The sequence below is a fragment of the Eptesicus fuscus genome, chromosome 2 (genome assembly GCF_027574615.1).
Source record: "Eptesicus fuscus isolate TK198812 chromosome 2, DD_ASM_mEF_20220401, whole genome shotgun sequence".
Taxonomy (NCBI): Eukaryota; Metazoa; Chordata; class Mammalia; order Chiroptera; family Vespertilionidae; genus Eptesicus; species Eptesicus fuscus.
The window spans coordinates 27,684,320-27,710,724 of record NC_072474.1 but is presented as its reverse complement, the minus strand read 5'-3'; the positions used below and the strand labels follow the sequence as shown (position 1 = coordinate 27,710,724).

General features: G+C 43.3%; 1 protein-coding gene across 1 annotated transcript; it reads left to right on the top strand.

Moving 5' to 3' along the window:
* LOC114234195 (fibrous sheath-interacting protein 2-like) lies at positions 1 to 23,013 on the top strand. The gene is made up of 8 exons (XM_054726124.1): positions 1 to 273; positions 510 to 623; positions 4,827 to 4,988; positions 6,091 to 6,180; positions 8,826 to 8,965; positions 10,409 to 10,550; positions 11,177 to 11,287; positions 22,848 to 23,013. The coding sequence occupies exons 1-8, from the start codon at positions 139 to 141 to the stop codon at positions 22,992 to 22,994; spliced, it is 1,041 nt and encodes a 346-aa protein (XP_054582099.1). The 5' UTR covers positions 1 to 138; the 3' UTR covers positions 22,995 to 23,013.
* Positions 23,014 to 26,405: the final 3,392 nt, after the last annotated feature.

Below are 26,405 nucleotides of genomic sequence, written 5' to 3'. Positions count from 1 at the left end.
CCCAGCTCTGGATGCTCAAGCCTCAAGTGAGAGGAGCTCTGCCCTTTGGGGCCCCGACATTCCAACCTGGAACTCTGAGACAGTGGGACCTTGGAAACCAGGGGGTACTAGGCATTCCAGGTGTGGTCTGGACAAGGGATGAGGAGGGCGGGGGCCCAGGCCTTCTATGGAGAGTTACCTCAGCACCCACTGCAAGGCTGCCAGCATTGTTCCCACCAAGAAGGCCACCAGCAGCCTTCTCAAAGACAGGAAGACAGCCAGCAGTACAGAGATGTGAGTGGCAGGAGGCCTGGTGTCCTTGTATTCCATTGGGTAGGCCAGATAGAGCCACAGACAGGTCCCATGGGTATAACTGTTGTTCGGGAGGTCTTCAGGGCTATCTGGCAGGCAGCACTCTTCAACCCTGACTGTATGACTCTTTGCTTCCTTTAGTTAAAGTAGGGGTAGATAGGCCTGAACTAAGGAAATAAAGCCTAAAAGGAAAGAAATTTCTCTATTGTTCCTGACAGGGTGTGTTCCCTGGGGTCAGAGCTGCTGCACTACTGGATCTACCTCTTGAGGTCAAGCTGCCCGTGATCCCTGGGAGCAATAATTTATACTATACGACGAAGTTAAATAAAAAGGTAATTTTTGCTTTGACATTGGTTGTCTTTGCCCATTTCTACTTGCTCTTAAAGTCAGGTGCTACATTATACAAAGTCCATTGAGGGAATTCACATCAACATTCACAGAAAAAAACAAAAATCAAACCCACATCTAATCCAAGGTATTGTTGAGGATTCATTCCAAGCAACTTCATCTAGTATGTCTCGCACAGAATCATGGGATGGAAAGTTTTTATTCTTCTCTCTTAAGTTTTGGAAGCATATTAATTTTTCTTTGAAACAACACAATACGTACTTACTTAGTGAAATTTATTTACGTAGAAGTAAATATGTTTGCTTAAAGGATGGAAAATTAATGGTGCTGGCTGGCATTTAATTATTTTATGATTTTAACCAATAACATATACAAAACTGTCATTATAGAAACATCTCTAGATTTTGTTTGGAGAGAAATTTTATTTCATATACAATAGTTAACATAAAATGGAACTGAAATGATTTAACATGTTTAGGTACTTTAACTTCACTTTAATAGACAAAGGCTCTGCCCTAGCCAGTTTGGTTCAGTGGATAGAGCATTGGCCTTCAGACTGAAAGGTCCTGGGTTTGATTCCGGTCAAGGGTTCATGCCCAGGTTGTGGGCTTGATCCCCAGTAGGGGTAGTGCAGGAGATGTTTCTATCTCTTCTCTCCCTCTCCCTTCCTCTTTGAAATCAATAAAAAATATATTTATTTTTTTAAATAGAAGAAGGTTCTGCATCCCCAAAGAGAGTCCTTGATTTCCCCTACCTTCCTGTCCAGTCTTCACTCCCACCCAGAAACACAGCTTCCTCCAGTTGTGGTCTTTTATACCTACTCACACATACCATGTTAATACTTCTGTGCCTTTATTCACCTTCCCCCAAACCTGGCATACCCTTCTCCTCAGTCTATGAATTACAAATATCTTTCAATATTTTTTTCTGAAGTCTCATAGCCTCCAGTAAGCTTATCTTTGGAATTTGCATTGCCCTTGGTTTGTTTAATTTTACTCAACACTGCAATTCTATAATTACAGTTTTATAACTTAAATCATACTGGGTTATAGTGTGTACTTCCCTCAAATCCTTTCTTACTTTTAGTCCTCAATGCTATACCCACCCTCAAACTTCCTCAGCCCTTTACTTAATCACTAACACTGAAGCAGGTTTAGTACATTCTTTTTTAAAATAACATATATTTTTATTGATTTCAGACAGGAAGGGAGAGGGAAAGAAAGATAGAAGCACGAATGATGAGAATCATTGATTGGCTGCCTCCTGCATGCCCCACACTGAGGATCGTGCCTACAACTTGGGCATGTGCCCTGACCAGGAATGGAACCATGATCTTCTGGTTCATAGGTTGACACTCAACCACTGAAACACCCTGGCCAAAACAGTATATTCTCTGAGTGTTTCTTTGGTTAATATCGCCAAAAATTCTACAAGGAAGAATTCCTCCTACTCTCTGTGATGTCAGAAATGAGTAGGATGCCTTGGTATTTGATACTTGCCAAGTAACATTATTTTTTAAAGTAAGTTTTGCTTCTGGGAAATATTTGGTTCTAAAATCAAATCTGTTCTAAGATAGATCAAGCTGACTAAAACCATGCCTACCTTGTACAATTTAACTGGGTCACATTCACAAAAACTAGCTTTCCTACAGCATGCTTGCCACCCATACTTCTCTTCTTTTGTATCTAAACTTAGCCCTGTCTTTCTTTTGCCTGCTTCCTCAAGTATATTGTTTGTTATATTACCATTTTCTGTCACAAATTAATCGCTTATCAACTACTTTTTAAAAAAGTATTCTTACTACATTCATTTCCCCCAAATTGTCTTCATTTAATTATATTAGGCACCAAGCTATTACCTTGAAGACTGTGAGAGCTTTCCTTTTCTTTTCCTAAAAGCTCCTCAATAAAGTAATGCTTTATATTTACACTTTTAGTGTATTTTTTTTCCAAAGGAAAACAAACCAATTATTTTAATTGAAAACAAAAGGGTCAACCTGGTCCAATGAATGAATTTTTGTTGTTGTTGTTGTTAATCATCACCCGAGGATATTTTTCCATTGATTTTTAGAGAGTACAAGGGAGGGGGAGAGACAGAGAGAAACATTGATGTGAGAGAGACACATTGATTGGTTGCCTCTCACACATGCCCTGACCAAGGCCAGGGATCTAGCCTGCAACCAAGATACTTGCCCATGACCAGAATCGAACCTTGGACCCTTCAATTTGTGTGCCCAAGCTCTATCCACTGAGCCAAACCAGCTAGGGCATGAATGGATTTGTTTAAAAGGTGTGCTTCATTTATAGGTCAGTAGCCCAGGTTTGATCTTGAGAAACATCACAACTAAAAGTCACTATCTAAATGTCAATCTCTAAAAGAAATAGTCAGACCAATCCTGGACTCATGACTGTTGGTTGCTTCATATCTGGCTTCACTGAATTCAAAACATTGCCCCAAAGAATTCCTTTCTCTTCCTTCTCAGGGAAGCACTGGTTTGTCTTCCAGACGGAAAGTATAGTGTCAGTCACCGGTGACTGGGTGCTTAACGTGTTAAGGAATGATTATACTTTATGATTTAGGCCCCTTGGAAGGGCTTAAAGCCTATGTTAAGCCTGAGAACAGAAACTTTCCAAGGAAGCTTTAAATGGAAAGGAAAGCTAGCATCCTGATCAGTTCCCACCAATCTGCCCCTTTGCCCACATGTGAAGCATCCTCCCACCTACATTAAGGGAGTTCCTTGAGGATCCCACCCAGCCAGGCTGCTTAGTGTTCAGAACATGAGTGACGTGGCTGCTGCCAGGCAGAACAACACAGGTCCCTGCAGACAGGTCAGGACTGTGGAGTCTTGTACCTTGAATCAGGGCCTGCAAACAGGGCAGGTCCTCTCAGATTTGCCACATCCCCACACTTTCAGTCACCTTTCACTTGGGCCAGTTCCTGCTTCTATGTTACTTTAGACTAAACCTTCTGTTTTCCTGAAAAGAAAAAGGTAAATGAAAACAAAAATAATGTAAAGACATTAGGACAAAGTCCACACCTACTTGTGTCCTCCACTCTTTCCCTTTCACAGGTTCTCATTAAGGCATTAACACCATCCTGTTTTTGAAAGTGGACTAAGAACTCACACCAAACAAACAAAAAACAAAGCAAACAAAAAAAAAAAAAAACACCTCCCACTTTGGTAATGTTTTAATTTACAAATGAGATTAAGTAACAGCTGTTTCCTCTAAAACAGGAGTGGGGAACATCTAGCGTGTGGGCCCTATAAGGCCTAAAAATCATTTGGTCTGGCCCTGCCTAGGCATTAGGGGTGAGTTAATTAAATGTTTGACCAAATATTGCAGGCTAATTTTTAAGTTGATGATTTTGTTTGGCCTGAAAATGATGCTATAAATATCCAAATGGCCCTTGGCAGAAAAAAGGTTCCCTACTCCTGCAAAATAATACATATAGAAACATGACTATTAGCTGATATTTTTCTTCTTTTAAATGCTAATGGCTATAGCACAAGGTTGTACTTGGCTTTTCACATATGGAAAACTTTCTGATGATATCGTTTATAACTGATTCTTCAATATATGAACTTTATAAGTCAGATCTTCAATTTTTTCCTGACTATAGTACTCAGAGATTGTTGGTTTTTTGTATTAGATAAGACTCCAAGACACAATAACTCTTTAATCCATCATCTTTAACATCTGAGTTTTACTTCTATCTTTTAGACAAACTTGTTTCCATGCATCTTGGAAAAAGATTCTCCACTTCATTTTTAGATTATTGTGATATAATAGTCATAATTAACATTATACTTTGAATGCAATGCCTTGACCTGGAAGAGGGAGGAAGAAAATGGAGAACTTAGCATTAGCTTTGTCCATTAAGACATATTTTATCCTAGTCTCTTTCATTTCCTCTCTTCCTTTCTTCTCTGGCTCAGGGGCAGAGACTGGTGGAGATCAGTGGAGGAATTGAGTGAGGGTGGGTTTTTAGAATAATTCAGGTCAGGTGTGTTGTGTGTGTGTTTGGGGAGGGGGGTGGTAGGAATAAGCAATTAGCATTACATAACCCAAATCTTTTTGTTGCTGGTTTTCCCCATGTCAAATTCTTCTTGCATGCTTTATTTTGCATGAACATTCTAGTCATTTTCAAAATTTACATTTGTCATCTTTTTAAATCTGTGTTTGCAGCTTTTTCAACCTTCTTATGGTTTTAATCTGACTGATCCTTATTGTCGACTTTTGGACAACCAATATAATAGTCTCCATGATCCACATTTAAGAGCATACCATTCACGTGAAGATATCCGGAGGAGATTAAGGAAAGGAGGCTACATCACCCGAAATAATGAAGTGGGTTGAAGATTACTTCCTTTTAATCATTGAAGACGTCCAAGACTTGATATAAGTTGGCTTCTATACCTCACTGGGATGGGAGTGGGGTTCACCTTTAACTTGGTCATGAGAGATACCTAATTAGAAATTCTATAAATTACTTAGTATTTTGGGTCAAGGGAAATCAGACAATTGTGTTTCTAAATGATATCACTTCTTCTACCTTTTTTGTTTATAATATCAAAAGATGATTACCAAGTAATTTGAGAATATAAAAATAATTTTCCTATTGCATCATAGTTCTTTGTCTCCAATAATTTTGTATGCTTGTCAAGGATTATGTCTTATGAAATTTTTAAAAACTAAAGACAAACTAGGAACACAGCAATATTAGCCTGATACAATCTTGATAGAATAAGAACAATCTTATATTCTAATTTGTGTTGAACATTATTATTACACTAGCGTTCCCGTTGCAGGAAAAATCCTGCAATAGGATTTCCTGCTGCACTATACCCCGCCTCCGCTCCTCCCTTGTCGCCCGCCCCGCCTTCTCCTCCAGCCGGCCAGCTTTTCCCTTCTCCCCCGGCCCCGCCTCCGCTCCACCCTTGTCGCCTGCCCCGCCTTCTCCACCAGCCCGCCTGCTTTTCCCTTCGCCCCCAGCCCTGACTTCGCTCCTCCCTTCTCCCCCCCGGCTTGCTTGCTTCTTTGAAGCTTTACTCCCTTCTGCAGCTCTTGGCTTCTTTCGACGCTGTCTTAATATGCAAATTAGCCGCTATCTTTGTTGGGATAATTTGCATACTCGTCCTGATTGGTTGGAGGGCGTGGCTTAGGTGTAGTGAAGGTGTGGTCAATTTGCATATTTGTCTATTCTTGGTATTTTATTCTAATAACTCCAATTGTGTGTACTAAATTCATAAATAGTATTTTTTAAAAGTAATAAGACTTGGATAGAAATGCCCTGTTGTTTAAAGATTGTAGAGATATACTACTTACAAAATGGTTAGCAATTTATTACTCTTGTTAACAAAATTTTATCAAATTTTATATTATTACTATTTTTCCTCCATAAAGTGATTGCTATGATTTTTAAATGTTTACAGCTGTTTTGTTTTTTTAGGTTGTATGTAACTTGAAGGAGTTTAACCAGTACAGGCAATATCTTACAAGTCTGAAATTAGACTTCGAAAAGCACTACTTAAAAGAACAAGTATGTTAAATACTTAAATTTGTTTTCTTACATAAGGTTAGGAAGAAAGATTTACTTGTATGAAAAGTATTTTTTCCAAATATAAATTTAGAGCAGGAATAAAGAATAATTTGAGGTGACTTCATTAAGCCAAGAAAGGGACCAGGTCATTCTATTAATGTCAGTGGTAGTTTGCATAATTTAGTAGCTAAATTGCTACTCCAATGTGTTCCTTCTGTCTGAGTTGGAGCCAATAAGAAGAGTCTATTGTGGCAGCAAGATTCAGAAGCTGTAACCAAAAACAGCTTGAGTAACAGGAGAGGAGCCATGTGAATATTTATAATGTCCTACGGGTGACTCAAGAACATGTATACTGTGTGTTTGTACCCATGAATGTGCAGCTGTGTTCATCCAGTACAAAATCCTATCTAATAAAATAGTAATATGCAAATTGACTGTCACTCCAACACAATATGTCTGCCCCCATGTGGACAAAAGATGGCCGCCACAAGATGGCCGGCAGGGGAGGGCAGTTGTGGGTGATCAGGCCAGCAGGGGAGGGCAGTTAGGGGTGACCGAGCTGGCAGGGGTGGGAAGTTGGGGGGACCCAGGCCTGCAGGTGAGGGCAGTTGGGGGGGACCATGCCTGTAGGGGAGGGCGGTTGGGGGTGATCAGGCCTTCAGGGGAGGGCAGTTAGGGATGACCAGGCCGGCAGAGGAGGGCAGTTGGGAGGGACCAGGCCTGCAGGGAAGGGCAGTTTGGGGGGACCAGGCTTGCAGAGGAGGACAGTTGGGGGGGACCAGGCCTGCAGGGGAGGGCAGTTGGAGGTGACCAGGCTGGCAAGGGAGGGCAGTTAGGGGTTACTGGGCCAGCAGAGGAGGGCAGTATGGGCGACCAGGCCTGCAGGGGAGGGCAGTTAGGGGCAATCGTGCTGGCAGCAGAGCAGTTAGGTGTCTATTAGGCTGGCAGGGGAGTAGTTAGGGGGTGATCAGGCTGGCAGGCAGAAGCGGTTAGGGGCAATCAGGCAGGCAGGCAAGTGAGTTGTTGGGAGCCAGCCATCCTGGATTGTGAGAGGGACATCCCTCAAGGTGGTCCCAGATTGGAGAGGGCGCAGGCTGGGCTGAGGGACACCTCCCTCCCCCCATGCATGAATTTTGTGCACTGGGCCTCTAGTTTTCTTATAAAGGTAAAGTGGAATAATTAGGTACAGGGAGAGAAGGTATAAATAGTGACTTCCTTTCAAGTTTTAAATTTTTATTTTTTTAAAAAAAAGAGTTTTATTGATTTTTGAGAGGGAGAGAGAAGAGAGAAACATTTATGTGAGAGCTCACCATGGATTGGCTGTCTCCTGTGTGTCCCCTCTTGGGATTGAGTGCATAACCCGGGCATATGCCCTGATTGGAAATGCTTTGACTGGAATCCAACCAGCAACCTCTTGGTGCATGGGACAATGCCCAAGCAACTGAGCCAGGCTCCTTTCAATTTTTGACTCAAAGTTAGTGTGTGTGTGTGTCATGCACACATCATGTCCATGAGTGAATTTGGGTTTTAGGTTCAAGAAAGGTATGTGTATGTGTACTTTTACACATTTATGTTCTACTAGAGGCCCAGTGCACGAAACTCGTACATGGGTGGGGGGTCTCCTCAGCCTAGCTTGCACCCTCTCCAATCCGGGAGCCCTTGGGGGATGTCCGACTGCCGGTTTAGGCCCAATCCCTGGTATCAGGCCTAAAGCGGCAGTCGGACATCCCTCTTACAATCCGGGACTGCTGACTCCTAACTACTCACCTCCCTGCCTGTCTGATCGCCCCTAATTGCCCCCCCTCTCAGTCTGATCACTCTTAACAGCCTCTTCCTGCCAGCCTGGTTGCCCCCAATTGCCCCACTCTGCCAGCCTGGTCACCCCTAACTGTCCTCCCCCCCGCCAGCCTAGTCACCCCCAACTGCCATCCTCTGCTGGCCTGGTCACCCCCAACTGTCCCCCTGCTGGCCTGGTCATGCCACACAGCCTGCTGTTCAATCATTTGGTTGTCCCTCACTAACCCCCCTGCTGGCCTGGTCACCCCACACAGCCTGCTGTTCAGTCGTTTGGTCATCGCTCACTAACCCCCTGCCGGCCTGGTCATCCCATACAGCCTGCCAGCCTGCTGTTCAGTCATTACTGTTACTGTGATGGCATCTCAGGCAATTTGCATATTCCTCTATTGTTCGTATAGATGGTTGAAAGAGTGGTATAGAAATGAGAATAAGTTACCTTTACCTTTAAGTATTCTATATTTTCCCCCCCATTTCTCCATCTGTGTCTAGAGCTTCTCCTACCCTTCTTCTATGTTTTTATTTAATTTTTTTTCAGAATGGATGGAAATATATGGTGAGATATTTAGTTTTCATTTTCCAACAGAAATTTTTAATTTGGTTCAGTTAACCAGGTCTGTAATTGATTCAAAATAGATTTAAATGAAGTTAAACAGACTGAGTTATTTAGAAAGTACAGGAAGTTTACTAAACAATAAATAAATAAGGCATATCAAAGGACAGTTTTATTTCTGTGAATTTTTAAAACATTATATATACATACATATATATATATATATATATATATATATATTCATTCATGTACATATACTGTATGTGCAATATATGATACACACTTTTTTAAAAAATAGGAAATGCTTGCAAAACAAATAAATAAATTTCAAGTCAACAATCAACTACCTAGACTTGCTGGTGGTGCACAGTCACAAAACTGGTTTTTATGGGAGGACGTCCAATCTTTTAAGGACCAGGAGCCATTAATAAGGCCCAGGTAAGATGGAAGTGACTGCATATTTCATGTATAGATTATAGGCTCAAATAAGTTGGGAAAGTACTAGAAAGATTTGAAGTTAGGAATTATTTAACATACTAGACACTATTTAACTTCACTCCTGCCCCCAGTATGGAGAGGAAGGGAGACCAAGAGGTACAGAAATTGGGAACTTGGATGCCAAGGGAAGGAAGAGCAACTTCCATCAGAGATGACAAGGTTTATGGGAGTCGAAGAGGTAATCCAAACTGATAACTAAAGGGCAAATTAGATCCAAATTCCTTCCTGTAGTTGGAAAGGGAGGGAAGGAATCTTTTAGCACAGGCCTCTAGGAGTAGCTTTTGATTCATTTTAAAGGGCTGACAGCATTAAATTTGAGGAAGTTCATACAAAGTCAAAAATGGAGGTTGATTAAACTATATCTACTGCCAATATAGTGATGCATTGTCCCTAAAAGAAAAAATGTAAGCTCTTCAGATATTACCTGCTCATGTTCAGCGATTACCATTCCGTGGTCCAGCCCATATCTTAGGAAATGAAGGGATATAGTTTTTTCTCCTTCTCTTTCCTCCTTCATCAAGGTGAGTGATTGGGCTGCACAGCCTGACTTTTATTTTCTGTGGGTCCATTTGTGGTAGTTCCACAAGCATATTGACATACCAGAGACTGGGACTATAGATGGAAGATTTGTTGAAGGCTCTGTAGGTCACAGGGAGCCAGGATACATCTTTTTGTTAGGAAATTCAAATCTGGTGGTGGTTCTAGATTTGAAATCAATTTTCACTTATTCCAGCCTTCTTTGCAACTTTATATCCCTAAACCCACTGAGTTATGAGTGTTTTTTTTGTTTGTTTATGTTTTGTTTTGTTAATGCAAAACGGGTTTTTTTTGTTTGTTTATGCAAAGCGGGTTTTGTTTGTTTGTTTATGTTTTGTTAATCCTCAACCAGGGATATTTTCTCCATTGATTTTCAGAGAGTGGAAGGAAACTGGAGAGACAGAGAGAGAAAGATCAATGTGAGAGAGACATTGATTAGTTGCCTCCCACACTTGCCCCAACCAGAACTGGGGACTGAACCTGCAGTGAAGGTATGAACCCTCGACTGGAACCAAATTCATGTCTCTTCAGTCCTCAGGCCGACGCTCTATCCACTGAGACAAACTGGCTAGGGCTGTGCAAAATGTTTTGAAAGAACCTGCTCCACATTTTACCACAGTCTTGGCCATAAGAACTGACACTGACAGAGTAGGGATATCTGTATGACCAAGCATGGTGAGAGCTGGCTTACAAATAATTGAATGGAGCTGAGAGAAAAACTGTAAAATTCCTGTAGTTCAAGAAGTAAAAATTGAGCAAGGAGGTGGTCTGGGCATTTCAAAGCACCTGATGCCACTAGAAGGACAAGATGCAATTCACCTTGACTTGCATTTGCACTTTATTTAGATATTTGGATATGATAAGTAGGAAATTAGACCACCGTGAGCACACAGCAGAAGAGCAGCGCCTCCTCTGGATGGAAAGAGAAGAAAAACGACAGTGGGAACAAACAAGAAGAAAACTTAACCTTCTTAGAAAATTTGAAGAGGTGAGAGATATATTTAAAATGTGAAGAGAAAAATTGTGTGCAATGTTTTATTCATAAATAATTTTAACATAATTAGTTGTTTAGAAAGTACAGGTATTTTACTAAACACTAAATATAAAAAGGCATATCAAAGGATAGTTTTATTTCTGTAAATTTAAAAAACATTCTTTATATGTATATATACACAGACACATACAGATATATACATATATGATACATACTTTTTTTCATACTTCTTGGAAGTCATTTCAGATCTAAATAATTTACCCATGTTAATCTTTCTTCAGAACTATGATATACAAGCTGACACCAATCTATTTATATGAGTCAATACTGCTCTTAAAGAGATGATCGTGGAAGTTACTAGACACCATTTAAATCCCTGATCACCCTCAGTGTAAGGGGGATACCTTTTTAATTTTAGCTTCAGTAAAAGATAACCATGCCATAAATAACCATGCCTGCATTCCTAATAGGTGTGCAGGAAGGAAAGCCAATGTTTGACTTTCCCTACACTTGACCTGACTTCTGTTAGGCTCTTCACTTGTAATAATTTGCTTGTTGGTGGTGGACAAAATACAAGGGGTTACTGTAAACACTAATCACAATAACACTGTGCTCTCCAGGAATGGAAGACAAAAGAGACGTTGCTTCTGACAGAGACTGTAAAAGGTGTTAACAGAGAAGCTGGGCTAGAGGAACAACTGCACAAAAACAAAAGAGAGAGTGACAAACAGGTAGAGTTAACTTTCACCTCTAATCTGGGCTGTTAGAGGAGAAGCTTTGCTAGTTTGGATTTTCAAAAGTACACTAGACAAGATGACAATGGGTCAGTAACCCCCAATGATATGCATTATTCAAACCTGAAAGGAAATGTTTACTATATTTTGGCCATCTTTATATTCTGACTGTGATATAAAAAGTGATGCCCTATTCTTTAATATAACTACTTTTGACTTTATCTCACACCATAAACTATACTTGTAATTCTTATAGAAAAAAACTAGAGGCCCAGTGCATGAATTTCGTGCAACTGGGAGGATGGGGTCTTTCAGTCCGGCCTGCGCCCTCTCGCAATCTGGGACCCCTTGGGGAATGACCGACTGCCGGTTTAGGCCTGATCCCTACAGTCGGACATCTGGCAGTTGGACATCCCTCTCGCAATCTGGAAACGCTTGCTCCTAACCATTAGCCTGCCTGCTTGCTCTTAACCACTCACCTGCCTGGTCACTCCTAACTGCTTGCCTGTCTGCCTGCTCAGTGTGTGTCACAGCGACCAGTCGTTGCAGTTGTTCCACCCTAAAGATCGCTTAGGATTTTTTATATATAGATGATATAACTGATTTTTTTCTTAGAATTAGAATTTATTGGAAAACATTCTCAATTTTTACCCACCAGTTTAGAGTAAGTGCTTTTAAGTTTAAATAGTATGTATAATATTTTATGATTTAGAGCCTAAATCTGTTTAAAGAGAAAGAGAAACCATTTGTAATCCCAGCACCACCCTATTAACTTACTAGTATACATACACACACACATACACACTTAATCCTAGTATATAAAAACCCTGGGTCATAACGACCAGTAACCACTGAGGCTCGACCAACCAGAAGTCAGTCCTGCAGTCTGACTGCTTCCACTGCAGGCACGGTGCCCCAGCACTGACTGCTGAGGGTCAGAGAGAGGCCAGAATCAGGGCCAGAGAGAAGCCTGAAGAGAGTAGCAGGGACTGATCCCTTGCCTCTGTGGCAGCTTTTGATCAGCACTTGCCTCTCTCTTTCTCTCCCAGTCTGGCCAGCAGCTGCACCTCCATTTATCTCCAGGCCTCTACCAGGGCTGCTGATCAGCCCCACCTTTCTGATCAGGCCCCATTGACAGGCCCAGAGGTGCTGACTGGCATAGAAACCGACCAATCAGAACCAAATCTGGGTGAAGCGTGAGGAACCAATGGCTGCCTAGGAGGCAGAGCTTTTGATGCTGAATGGCATAGAAGCTGACCAATCAGAACCAAATCTGGGTCAACTGTGAGGAACCAATGGCTGCCTAGGAGGTGGAGCTTTTGACGCTAACTGGCATAGAAACCGACCAATCAGAACCAAATTGGCCAGCAGAGGAGGGAAGTTGGGGGCAAGATCAGGCCAGTGGAGGAGGGCAGTTGGGGGCAACCAGGACTGCAGGGGAGGGCAGTTGGGGGTGAGATCAGGTTGACAGGGGAGAGCAGTTGGGGGCAAGATCAGGCCGGCAGGGGAGGCAGTGAGGGGCAATCAGGCAGGCAGGCAGAGGGTTTAGGGGCAATCAGGCAGGCAGGCAGAGCCAGTTAGTGACAATCAGGCAGGCAGGCAGGTGAGCGCTTAGGAGCCAGCGGTCCCAGACTGCGAGGGGGATGTCCCCCCAAGGGGTCCCTAACTGGAGAGGGTTCAGGCTGGGCCATGCAAGAATTTTGTGCACTGGGCCACTAGTATTTCTATAAATATTTATGTATTCCAATAAATAAATAAATTCATGTTATTATACCTCATAGACTGTTTTATAGATTGCTTTTTAAAATTTTTTAATTTTTATTCTTTATTGGTTGCCTCCCGCATGGGAAATAAGCCTGTAACTGAGGTTCATGTCTTTGTCCACAATTGAACATGGGACCCTTTAGTGCACAGGCCGACATTCTATCCACTGGGCCAACCTAGCTAGGACATGTAGACTGCTTTTTAAAATAACACTGACAACATGCTGTATCAATACCAGTAAATGTTGGTCTAAAATTATAAATAATAATTTTAGGTAACTTATTTTTTGCAAATCTAGATTAAGTGTAAGATTTACATAATTTGGCTATATTAATATATTCTGCTATATCACAACTTTTTAATATTGGAAATTCAAATGTGTATAATCTTTTAATTATACTTTTGTCACATGTACCTTTTAGTATTATCAGGAACTCACTGCTCAGATGGAAAGCTCAGTTCATTTCAATTTATTGTAATTATTAGAGGCCTGGTGCTTGAAAATTCATGCACTGGAGGGGTAGTCCCTCAGCCCAGCCTTCCCCCTCTCACAGTGTGGGAGCCCTCAGGGGCGGGAGGCAACCCAGCAATCAGGGGAAGGCAATGCCCCATCACACCTCTGCTGCTGCTATTGCCAGCAGCACAAGCCTCAGCCAGCCTGGTTACCTGAGCCTCAGAAAGCCCTGGGCGGCTGGGCAGCCACCATCCAAGGTTTGCCTGCACCTTGGGCTGGCCCTGGGAAACTGGGGGGCTGAGGGGACTGGGGGACTCCGGAGGCAGGCACGGCAAGCCCCAGCGGGCTGAGGGGACTGGGTACCACCATCTTGTGGCTGTGGGCGCCTCCATCTTTGAGGGTGGGGCAGTCAATCAGCATATTCCCTCCTTATTGGCTGTGGGTGCTGCCATATTTGTGATGGTGTGAGGGTCAATTAGCATATTCCCTCTTTATTAGATATGATTATTTTCATTTTTTTAAATTTCTTTATTAAGGTGTTACATATGTGTCCTTATTCCCCCATTACTCTCCATCCCCCCCACTCATGCCCTCAACCCCCTGTTGTCTGTGTCCATTGGTTAGGCTTATATGCACACATACAAGTCCTTTGGTTGATCTCTGCCACTTACCCCACCCTCCCCTATCTTCCCTCTGAGATTTCATGGTCTGATTGATGTTTCTCTGTCTCTGGATCTATTTTTGTTCATCAGTTTATGTTGTTCATTATATTCCACTAGAGGCCCGGTGCACGAAATTTGTGCATGGGAGTGGGGTGTCCCTCAGCCTAGCCTGCACCCTCTCCAATCTGGGATCCCTCTCACAATCCAGGACTGCTGGCTCCCAACTGCTCACCTGCCTGCCTTCCTGATTGCCCCTAACCGCTTCTGCCTGCCAGCCTGATCACCCCCTAACCATTCCCATGCCAGCTTGATTGATGTCTGCTCCCCTGCCAGCCTGTTTGCCCCTAAATTCCCTCCTCTGCCAGCCTGGTCACCCCTAACTGCCCTCCCCTGCAGGGTTGATTGCCCCCAACTGCCCTCCCTTGCAGGCCTGGTCCCTCCCAACTGTCCTCCCCTGCTGGCCATCTTGTGGTGGCCATCTTGTGTCCACATGGGGGCAGGATCTTTGAACACATGGGGGCAGCCATCTTGTGTGTTGGAGTGATGGTCAATCTGCATATTACTCTTCTATTAGGTAGGATAGAGGCCTGGTGCATGGGTGGGGGCCAGCTGGTTTGCCCTGAAGGGTGTCCCAGATCAGGGTGGTGGTTCCCTTGGGGCGTGGGGTGGCCTGGGCAAGGGGCCTGTGGTGGTTTTCAGACTGGCCACACCCCCGGCGACCCAAGTGGAGGCCCTGGTATCTGGAATTTATTTATCTTCTACAATTGAAACTTTGTAGCCTGGAGCAGAGTCAAGCCTCCTGCTCGCTCCGTGGCTGGCAGCCATTTCTGTTAGAATTTATGTATCTTCTATAATTGAAATTTTGTAGCCTGGAGTGAAGGCCTGAGCGGGCCAGGGCTGCAGAAGCTTGGCTTCCTCCATCACCCGGGGCAACCCTAGCTTCCTGCTCTTCCGGCTCAGTGGCTGCCGCCATTTCTGTTGGAATTTATTTACCTTCTATAATTGAAACTTTGTACCCTTGAATGGAGGCCGGGGCCCGCCAGGGTGTGTGGAAAGCTTGGCTTCCTCCATTGCCAGGGAAATCCAAGCCTCCCTCCTGCTCTCTGTGGCTGCAGCCATCTTGGTTGGGGTTAATTTGCATATTCGCTCTGATTGGCTGTGGGTGTGGCTGGTGGGCATGGCTTGTTGGTGTAGTGGAGTGATGGTTAATTTGCATATTACTCTTTTATTAGATAGGATAAATGAGTGCGATCATATGATATTTATCTTTCTCTAACTAGCTTATTTTACTTAGCATAATGCTCTCCAGTTCCATCCATGCTGTTGCAAATGGTAAGAACCCTTTCTTTTTTACCGCAGTGTAGATGTACCACAGTTTTTAATCCACTCATCTGCTGATAGGCACTAAGGCTGTTTCCAAATCTTAGCTATGGTGAACTGTGCTGCTATGAACATAGGGGTGCATATATCCTTTCTAATTGGTGTTTCTAGTTTCTTAGGATATATTCCTAGAAGTGGAATCACTGGGTCAAATGGGAGTTCCATTTTTAGTTTTTTGAGGAAACTCCATGCTGTTCTCCACAGTAGCTGCACCAGTCTGCATTCCCACCAGCAGTTTTTCATCATTTGTTTTTACTGGGAGTTCTCTCTCTCCAAGTTCGCCTTTCCCTTTCCCTTTCCCTTTCCCTTTCCCTTTCCCTTTCCCTTTCCCTTTCCCATTCCCTTTCCCCTCCTTTCCTTTCCCCTTCTTTCCTTTCCTTTCCTTTCCTTTCCTTTCCTTTCCTTTCCTTTCCTTTCCTTTCCTTTCCTTTCCTTTCCTTTCCTTTCTTTCCTTTCCTTTCCTTTCCTTTCCTTTCCTTTCCTTTCCTTTCCTTTCCTTTCCTTTCCTTTCCTTTCCTTTCCTTTCCTTTCCCCTTTCCTTTCCCCTTTCCTTTCCTTTCCTTTCCTTTCCTTTCCTTTCCTTTCCTTTCCTTTCCTTTCCTTTCCTTTCCTTCCCTTCCCTTCTCTTCCCTTCCCTTCCCTTCCCTTCCCTTCCATTTTCTTTCCTTTTTCATTTCCAGACATCTTTGAAAGTATCTTTGTTTTCAGAGAGCAACAGAATGCCCCAGGTTTCCCCTTCATTTTTACTTGATGCCAATTTCTCTTCCATGAGTCCTAGCCAATGTTAGTGGCAACCAGGACAATGGATAAACTCTAGCACCAGGAGTTCCCATTAGACATGACCACTGATGGGAGGCATGAAACACCACAGGGGGCTTAAGGTGTGTTAATGGCAGAGCTATTTCAAGTACTGATATTTCCAATGAAGGTATTCTAAATTGTCTTTTTTACATCATGTTTTACTATAAGAACATTTCAGTTCATCAATATTTTATATCTTTTCTTTCAGATCTGACATTATAATGTGTATTTTTTTATTCCAAATTATAGGTTTAGGGTTACAAAAATATTTAGAAGATTTTTGCCTTTGTACAAAATAAGTTGTACTGGTTTACCTCTGAACTATTTTTTGCTCTTTGACTTATTTGTCAAATTACTACTGTCTTTAATATCCTATCTAATTAAAGCCTAATATGCAAATTGACCATCACTCCAACACACAAGATGGCTGCCCCCACGTGGACACAAGATGGCCACCACAAGATGGCCAGCAGGGGAGGGCAGTTGTGGGTGATCAGGCCAGCAGGGGAGGGCACTTGGGAGAGATAAGGCCAGCAGGGGAGGACAATTGTGTGGGACCAGGCCAGCAGGGGAGGGCAGTTGGGGGGACCAGGCCTGCAGGAGAGGGTAGTTGGGGGGGACCAGGCTAGCAGGGGGGGGCAGTTGGAGGGGACCAGGCCTACAGGGAAGGGAAGATGGGGGGGACCAGGCCTGCAGGGGAGGGCAGTTGGGGGTGACCAAGACTGCAGGGGAAGGCAGTTGGGGGGAACCATGCCTATAGGGGAGGACAGTTTGGGGGGACCAGGCCTACAGGGAGGGCAGTTGGGGGGAACCATGTCTTCAGGGGAGGGCATTTAGGAGTGACCAGGCTGGCAAGGGAGGGCAGTTAGAGATGCCCAGCCAGCAGGTGAGGGCAGTTGGTGGTTACCAGGCCTACAGGGCAGGATCATTTGGGGAGATCAGGCCAGCAGGGGAGAGCAGTTAGGGGCAATTGGGCCAGCAGGGGAGCAATTAGGCATCAATCAGGCTGGCAGGGAAGAGGTTAGGGAGTGATCAGGCTGCCAGGCAGAAACAGTAGGGCAATCAGCCAAGCAGGCAGGTGAGCGGTTGGGAGCCAGCAGTCCTGGATTGTGAGAGGGATGTCTGACTGCCTGTTTAGGCCCGATTCCAGTAGGTCTAAAAGGGCAGTCAAACATCCCTTGAAGGGTCCCAGATTGGAGAGGGTGCAGGCTGGGCTGAGGGAAACCCTGCCCCTCATGCACAAATTTTGTGCACCGGGCCTCTAGTATTTTTAATAATTCTTTAAATAAGTAGAACTAGCCTTTCAAATTTTTTCTTCACTTTTAAAGGTGTTTTGGCTACTCTAAGCCCTTTAACGTATCCACATAAATTTTAGAATCAGCTTGTTTATTTCTACCAGGAAATTTTACTGAGATTTTGTCGGAATTGTGTTGACTCAACAGATCAGTTTGGATCAATTGATCTCTTTATAATGGTTAGTTTTCCAGCTCATGAACCAAATATATCTCTTCATTTATTTAGATATCTTTAACTTTTCTTATCAATGTTATGAGTTTGCAGTATACAACACTTTTTTATTTTTATTAATCTTTACTAGGGGCCCAGGGCACAAAATTCATACACTAGAGGGGGTCTTTCAGCTCAGCCTGCCCCCTCTCACAGACTGGGAGCCCTCAGGGGATGTCCTACTGACGGCTTAGGCCCGCTCCCCACAGGAAGCTGATCAGGGGAAGGCGCCAGCCCCATCACCCCACTACTGCAGCCACTGCCAGACACTGCAGCCCCCAAGGTGTTTTCATCAACAGACTCCAGTCCCTTCACCATGAAAAAATGACAACTTTCTTTAGGCATTTTCAAGAAGTGTCTTTCATAGGATCTGACATTTCTTTCTTTCTTTTTTTTTTTATCCTCACCTGAAGATATATTTCCATTGATTTTTAGAGAGTGTGGGAGAGGGAAAGACAGAGAGAAACATCAATGTGAGAGGGACACTTTGATTGGTTGCCTCCTGCATGAGCCCTGACCTGTGCCCCTGCCAGGGAGGAGCCTGCAACCTAGGTACATGCCCTTGATCAGAATCGAACCCGGACCCTGCGGTCGGCAGGCCAAGCCATTATCCACTGAGCCAAACTGGCTAGGGCAGGATATGACATTTCTTAGCCCTCCAGCAGTGGACCTTTGCTTTTTCCTCCAGGAGTGGTGGAAAAACCCTAGATCACCTTTTTGGATTCTTATTACCCAAGTTACCAATAATATTACCAGTGGCATACAGGGAGCTTAGCCAATGAGTGGTCAGAAAAGGTGTTTTCTTTGCAGCTCATGCACAGAGGCAGGGCTGCTGGCAAGCCGAGGCTAGCACCCTCACACCGCCCCCTGCTCAAGCCTCTGCTGCAGCTTGGGCAGGCCCCTCCCCCCAGCTCTGCTCAAGCCTCTGCCATGGCTTGGGCAGGCCCCCTCGCTCTGCTCCTGCCCTGCTCAAGCCTCCACTGTGGCTTGGGCAGGACCCCCTGGCTCCGATTAAGCCTCTGCCTTGTGTTGGGCAGGGACCCCTGGCTCCGATCAAGCCTGTGCCACAGCTTGGGCAGGGCCCCCTTCTTCCCCCTGGCTCCACTTAGGCCCTGCTCCTGCCTCTGCTGCCCAGCCCCCAGCCGATCTGTGCCAAAGCTGGTGGGCTAGGAGTGGCCTAGGGCATGCTGGGAGCCCCACAGCTCAGATCCTACATGCGGGCCTACAGGCTTGGAGCAGCCTGGGTCCTGAGGATGTTCCCAGGACCCAGGCCGCTGGATGCCTGTGTATGCAAATTAACCTACCATCATTGGGGTTAATTTGCATACTCCTGATTGGCTGGTGGGCATAGCAGATATATGGTCAATTTGCATCTTTCTCTTTTATTAGTGTAGATTGTTAAAAGTATTACAGATGTCCCCTTTGTTTCATGTTTTTCCCCATTGATCCCCTGTACTTCACAATCACCCCTCCCAGACCTTCACCAGACTATTGCTTTTGTCCATGGGCCATGCATATATGCATATAAGTGCCCCATTAATCATTCCTCCCCCTATCTCCGCCTTCCTTCTGAAATCCATAAATTTCTTCCATGCTTTTATGTCTCTGTATCTATTTTGTTCATCACTTTTTTATTTTTATTAATCTTCATATGAGTGAGATCATATATACTTATCTTTATCTGACTGGCTTATTTAACTTAGCATAATACTCTCCAGGTCCATCCATGCTGTCTCAAAGGATAAGAGTTCTTTCTTTTGTATAGCTGCATAGTATTCCATGGTGTGAATGTACCATAACACTTTTATCCACACATCTGCAGATGGGTACTTGGGCTATTTCCAAATCTTAGCCATTGTAAATTGCACTGCTATGTATATAAGGGTGCATATATTCTTTATGATTAATGATTCTGGTTTCTTAGGATATACTCTTAGAAGTGGGATCACTGAGTCAAATGGCAATTCCATTTTTAATTTTCTGATGAAAATCCTTACTGTTTTCCACAGTAGCTGCACCAGTCTGCATTCCCATCAGCAGTGTACTAGGGTTCCCTTTTCTCCACATCCTCGCCAGAACTTGTCATTTGTTGATTTGTTGATTATGGCATTCTGACAGGCATGAGGTGATAACTCATTGTCATTTTAATTTGCATCTTTAATTTGCACTAATTTGATTAGTGACTTTGAATGTTTTTTCATATGTCTCTTGGCTTTCTGTATGTCCCCTTTGGTGAAGTGTCTATTTAGGTCCTTTGCCTATTTTTTAATTGGATTGTTTGTCTCCCTTTTGTTAAGTTGTATGAGTTCCTTATATATTTTGGAAATTAACCCCTTACCAGGTGTATCATTGGCAAATATATTCTGCCATGCAGTGGGCTCTCTTTTCATTTTATTGATGGTTTGTTTTGCTGTGCAGAAGCTTTTATTTGGATGTCATCTCATTTGTTAATTTCTCCTTAGTTTCCTTTGCCCTATGAGATATAGCCATAAACATATTAAGAGAAATGGCTGAGATTTTGCTGCCTATGATTTCTTCTAAGATTTTTATAGTTTTAAGACTTGCATTTAAGTCTTTTATCTCTTTTGAGTTTATTCCTGTGTAAGGTATAAATTGGTGGTCTAGTTTTATGTTTTGCATATATCTGTCCAATTTTCCCAACACCATTTATTAAAGAAACTATCTTTACTCCATTATATGCTCTTGCTTCCTTTGTCAAATATTAATTGAGCTTAATGGCTTAGGTAGATTTCTGGGTCCTTTGTTCTGTTCCATTGATCTATATGCCTGTTCTTATTCCAGTACCATGCTGTTTTGAGTAGTGATTTTATAGTATAAATTAATATTCGGTATTGTGATTCCTCCAACTTCTTTTTCAAGCTTGTTGTGGTTATTTGGGGTCTTTTTTTGGTTTCATATAAATTTTTGAAGTGCTTCTTTTAGATATGTGAAATATGCCATTTGTATTTTAATAGGGATTGCATTGAATCTATAGATTACTTTGGGTAGTATGGACATTTTAATGATATCAATTCTACCAATTCATGAACACTTTATATTCTTCCACTTGTGTATATTTTCCTCTCTTTTTTCAACATTCTGTAGTTTTCTGAGTATAGGTCTTTTTACCTCCTTTTTTAAGTTCATTCCTCGTATCTTAATTTTTTTGTTGCAATGATAAATGAGATTGTTTTTCTAGTATCTCCGAGAATTCATTATATATGTATAAAAATGCCATCAATTTCTGGGTGTTAATTTTGTATCCTATTATGTTACCAAATTCATTTATTAAATCTAGTAGTTTTATTGAATGAATAGGGTTTTTCTATGTATAATATCATGTCATCTGCAAATAATGACAGTTATACTTCCTCCTTTACAATGTGGATGGCTATATTTTTTTTTTCTTGTTTTTATTATTTCCTTTTGCTTGTTCTGGGCTTTTCTTGTTGTTCTCTTTCCAATTCTTTAAGTTGTACGGTTAAATAATTTATTATTAATTTTTTTGGTTTTTGAGGTAGGCCTGTGATGCTATCAACTTCCCTCTCAGGATTGCTTTTGCTGTGTCCCAGAGATTTGGGGTTGTTGTGTGTTCATTTTCATTTGTTTCCAGGATTTTAAAAAAAAAATTCTTCCTTTGTCTCTTAGGTAAACCATTTATTGTCTAACTAGAGGCCCAGTGCACAAAATTTGTGCACTCAGGGGGGCATCCCTCAGCCCAGCCTAAGCCCTCTTGCAGTTGGGGAGTCCTTGGGGGATGTCTGACTGATGGCTCCCCATGGGGAACAGGCCTAAGCCGTCAGTCAGACATCCTTAGTGCTGCCATGGAGGCGGGAGAGGCTCCCACCACAACACTGCACTCACCAGCTGTGAACCTAGCTTCTGGCTGAGTGATGTTCCCCCTTCTTTTGAATTGTCTACTATGCTGTTAATGTATCCATTCTATTACTGTTTCACATATTTAAAATTTTTATTTTGTTCATTTCTATATATTTCCTGTCTCTTCTTTGCCTTGTGAATATATGGAATGCAATTGTTATCTATGTTAAATTATTTTTTAAATTCTAAACTTCATGTCATTTCTGAGTCAATTTTGATTGATTTAGTCATTTTATGGGTTATATTTCCCTGCTACTTTATATGCTTAGTTTTTAATTGGATGGCAGATATCATGAATTTTAATTTTTGGGTGCTTATAAATATTTTTAACTTTTTCCTTGGATGTAGATAATTTATTTAGAAACAGTTTTATTGTTATAGGTCTTGCTTTTAAAAATTTGTTAGATGGAGCTGGAACCATGTTTAATCTGGGACTATTTGTTCCCCACTACTGAGGCAAGATCCATGTTAATACTCTACTGAATACACTGTGAATAACATGTTTCCAGAAGGGCTGTTGAGGATACACATGATATGTGGCTGAGGAGCGCTATTCTCTAATCCTTTAGGATGGGCCTTTCTGTGGCCTTGGGTAGTTTTTCACATGCATGTACTGATGCATTCTCTTGCTGAATATGCTAGGGAACCCTCTGAGGAGATCTGGGGTTCTTGCTATGTGCAATCATATTCTTTCTGGATCAATATTAGTACCGAGATTCACAAAGGGCAGTCACATTTCATGTATATGTCATGTTTACCTACTGTCAGCCTGAGTGACTGTGTTTAAGTCACTCAGACATCCTCCAACTGAAGATTATTTAGAAATTCCCTCAACTTCCCAGGACAGCTATGGATTAAGAGACATTTTCTGATTTGAAACTTGACTAGTTCCCTGAGTACATGTAATAAAGTAAATTGCATTTATGTATTAAATATGTATATTCATCATGTTTGACCACAAATGGAAATTTACCCTTTACTTACTTACCAAGTAACTTTACAAGTCATGAATGACCATTCATTTCCAATATACTATCATATTGTACTATTGGCTTTGCATTTTTTAAATAGCAAGTTGATGTTAACCAATATATTTTCTTTAATGTTTTAGAAAAAAGTCTTTTTAGAGAACAAAATGGCTTATAATTTACCAAAAAAGCAAGGAAATGGATTCATAAGAAAAGACATGGGAAAAAATACACGTGACTACAGAGGACATGATGGAACACAGTGTGAGTGCAAGAGCTTTAAAAGTTGAGGTGGTTCTGTAGAAAGCACTCTTCTATGTATTTGCATTAAAATTATTTTGTAAATCTTTGCTTACACTTGCTCTACTTGCTTTGTAGCAGACACAGTTCTAGGCATTTCCCTATTATAGTTCAAGGTGCAAAGTAGACATATGTGTAAAAAACAAACCAAAATAATCTTACCAAGTGGTTCCATGGACAAGCTTGTGTATACTGCAGTTCTAACCAATTTCCCTATACTTGAACTAATGTATTGTTTGCTACTGAAACTTGAAAAAGTTGTGTGTAAGATAATGGTTATTATATACCAATACTAGTGGCCCGCTTCATGAAATTCATGTACATTAAAAGGGGATTAATTAGAGGAAATATGTTAATATTGCTATTTGCCCTTTCTCTATAAATAGAAGTGTCAGAGATGAAGGAAAATTAGTAAAATATATATGAAAATCTTCCCTTGTCAGAGTCTGGGGCACACCATGAGACCCAGAGTCAAGTTCCCACCCACCCATGTGTGCCTCGAAATTGCACAAGACCCAGACCCAGCCAGCCACACCCCATTGGGATAGATCCAGACCCGGTCGGTCCCACCCTTGTCAAGCCCTGCTGGGAGGGAGGTGCAGCCTCAGGTCCCCTGGCCTGGTGCCATGTGGGGGGCGCAGCCTCAGGTCCCCTGACCCAGAGCTGGCAGGGGGCATGGCCTGAGGTCCCCTGTCAAACCCCACAGGGTGGGGGGCACGCAGCCTCAGGTTCCTACTGATTGCTCGTTAAGGCTCCTTACAGGAACTCGGCCTCCACTGTGGGAGCAGCCATCTTGTGTTATGGAAACCCCACCTCTGCTGTGGGCGCCATCATATTTGTGATGGAGTGACGGTCAATTTGAATATTCCATCTTTATTATATAGGCTAGTTTTCTGCTGCTTTGCCAGCCATAAAGAATAATTGACAATACCAGAGAAAAACAAAGGGAAGAAGAAAGGGGGGTGTTAGAGAAGAAAGGAAAGTAAGGAAGAATTGAAGGGGAAAAGGAAGGAGATGAAGAAAGTTTAAAGGAGGAACATCAGGTCCCAACTTTGTTATGCCTGACCTCTACCAGCTGCCTTTTATTTATAACATTATAAAACTATAGAGGACTTTATCAAATCAATTTAATTAATAGTATTAATTAAAATTCCATGGCCAGAATGCAAAAACTGTAGACTTGTTTTAATTATCATGACTGTAATATCAGGAAAACATGATCATTTTCCATGCAGTTATCTTCAAAGCATCCATTCATCCTATCTATCCCACTAGTCCTGTTTCTAGGTGAGAGCCTACCTATGTCACTCCAGGAAATTACTAACTAATCTCCACTATCTCTTGATTTCACTTACTTCAAATCCATTTTTTGAACTGCTACCTAATGATACTTCTTTTAAAACTCTCTTCTGATTGTTTATTTTCCTGGCCCCAAAACTTAAAGATCCCCATTACCTCTCATGAAGCTCAGACTTCTTAGGAAACCAGCCATTCATCACATTCATCACCATCTAGAGTCCACACCACATCTAACTATTTTACTTTATTTCACATATCTCCTTGAAGAAAGCAGCTATGATCTAAGTGTTACATATATAGACTCTGGAGCCAATCCACCAAGTCCTGCTTAACCGTTTTCCAACCATGTGCAGGGCTCGGACAAATAACCGCTCTAAGCCACAGTTCCATCCTTCTAAAACAAAGATAATCCTATATAATAAAAGCCTAAATGCTAAGTGTCCAGTCGTCCAGTCAGTCATTCGACCAATCAAAGCATAATATGCTAACGATATGCTAAGGCCGCTCAACTGCTCACTGTGACATGCACTGACCACCAGGGGCAGATGCTCCGACTGGTAGGTTAGTTTGCTGCTGGGATCCGGCCAATTAGGACTGAGAAAGATGGGCCATACATGCACTGGAGCCCTCCCGCAGCCCCTCCTCAGCTGGCCAACTTCCTGCATCCCTCCCCAGCTCCAATCATGCACTAGTGGGGTCCCTTGGCCTGGCCTGAACCCTCTCCCAATTCGGGCTGAGAGACCCCCCCTCACACCGAGTACACAAATTTTGTGCACCAGGCCTCTAGTCTACATACTGTATGTAAAAGCCCATTGACCGAACAGCAGAACAACAGAACAACCAGAATGACTGGTGGCTATGACGTGCACTGTGGCAGCCAACAGCTTGATCCAGGCCCTGATTGCCTCCCTTCCCTGTTGTCCTGTCCCCCAATTGGCCCCGCCAGCCTGGCCCTGAATGGACCCCATCAGAGTGAGCCGGTTGGACCCCAGCCATGCACCAAACCTCTATCCCAGTAGTTGGCAAATTGCGGCACGTGAGCCACATGTGGCTCTTTGGCCCCTTGAGTGTGGCTCTTCCACAAAATACCACATGCGGGCATGCATGTACAGTGTGATTGAAACTTCGTGGCCCATGTGCAGAAGTCGGTTTTTGGCTCTCAAAAGAAATTTCATTCATTGTACTGTTGATATTTGGCTCTGTTGACTAATGAGTTTGCTGACCACTGCTCTATCCTATCTAATAAAAGGATAAAATGCAAATTAACCATCACTCCGTCACAAAGATGGTGGTGCCCATAGCCACAAGATGGCGGCACCCAGTCCTCTCAGCCCTGCCAGAGTCCCCCAGTCACGGGGGGAGGGGGGGGGCAAGACTGCTGAGAGTGGGCAGCATGAGCAGCCTGGCAGAACACTTGCTTTGTCACCACGGCAACAAGGCAAGCGTTTCATGTCTGGCCGCAGATGGGCCTCTGGCCAGGCCGGGGCACAGAACGCTTGCATAATAAGAGAAGGACCCGGTGAGCTGAGCAGAGTCGAGTGGACCCCAACTCCCGGGCAAGGTCAAGTCCGGGTGGCCAGAGGGTGGATGGGTGGAGGATAGTGTGATAGGAGGGGCTGGTGGCAGAGACACAGGGGTGAAAGCCAGCTGAGAAAGAGGAAGGAAGCCCTTTATCGGAGTTCCTGAGAACAGGGAGGGAAGTCGTTTGCATTTCCCAGCCTCGGATGGGCCTCTGGCTAGGCTGGGGTGCAGAATGCTAGCAGGGGCGTTAGTGAGGAATGACTGAACATTAAGAGTAGCAACCACACAGCAGCTGCATGGGGTGTCCAGGTAGGCAGGGAAGTTAGTGAGGGACAATCAAAGGACTGACCAGCAGGCTGTGTGGGGCGACCATGTTGGCAAGGGGGGCAGTTAGGGGCAACCAGGCAAGCAGGGGGCAGTTGGGGGCAACCAGGCAAGCAGGGGAGGGCAGTTGGAGGCAATCAGGTAGGCAGGCAGGTGAGCAGTTAGGAGCCAGCTGTCCCGGATTGTGAGAGGGATGTCCAACTGCCGCTTTAGGCCTGATCCCCGGGATCGCACCTAAACCAGCAGTCAGACATCCC

Bases quoted from the DNA above. Each gene is read 5' to 3' on its own strand.
- LOC114234195 (XM_054726124.1), top strand. From the start codon at position 139: ATGAGGAGGGCGGGGGCCCAGGCCTTCTATGGAGAGTTACCTCAGCAC. The intron at 6,181-8,825 runs GTATGTTAAATA...TTTAAAAAATAG, and splicing joins AGCACTACTTAAAAGAACAA to GAAATGCTTGCAAAACAAAT. The intron at 10,551-11,176 runs GTGAGAGATATA...TGTGCTCTCCAG, and splicing joins TTCTTAGAAAATTTGAAGAG to GAATGGAAGACAAAAGAGAC.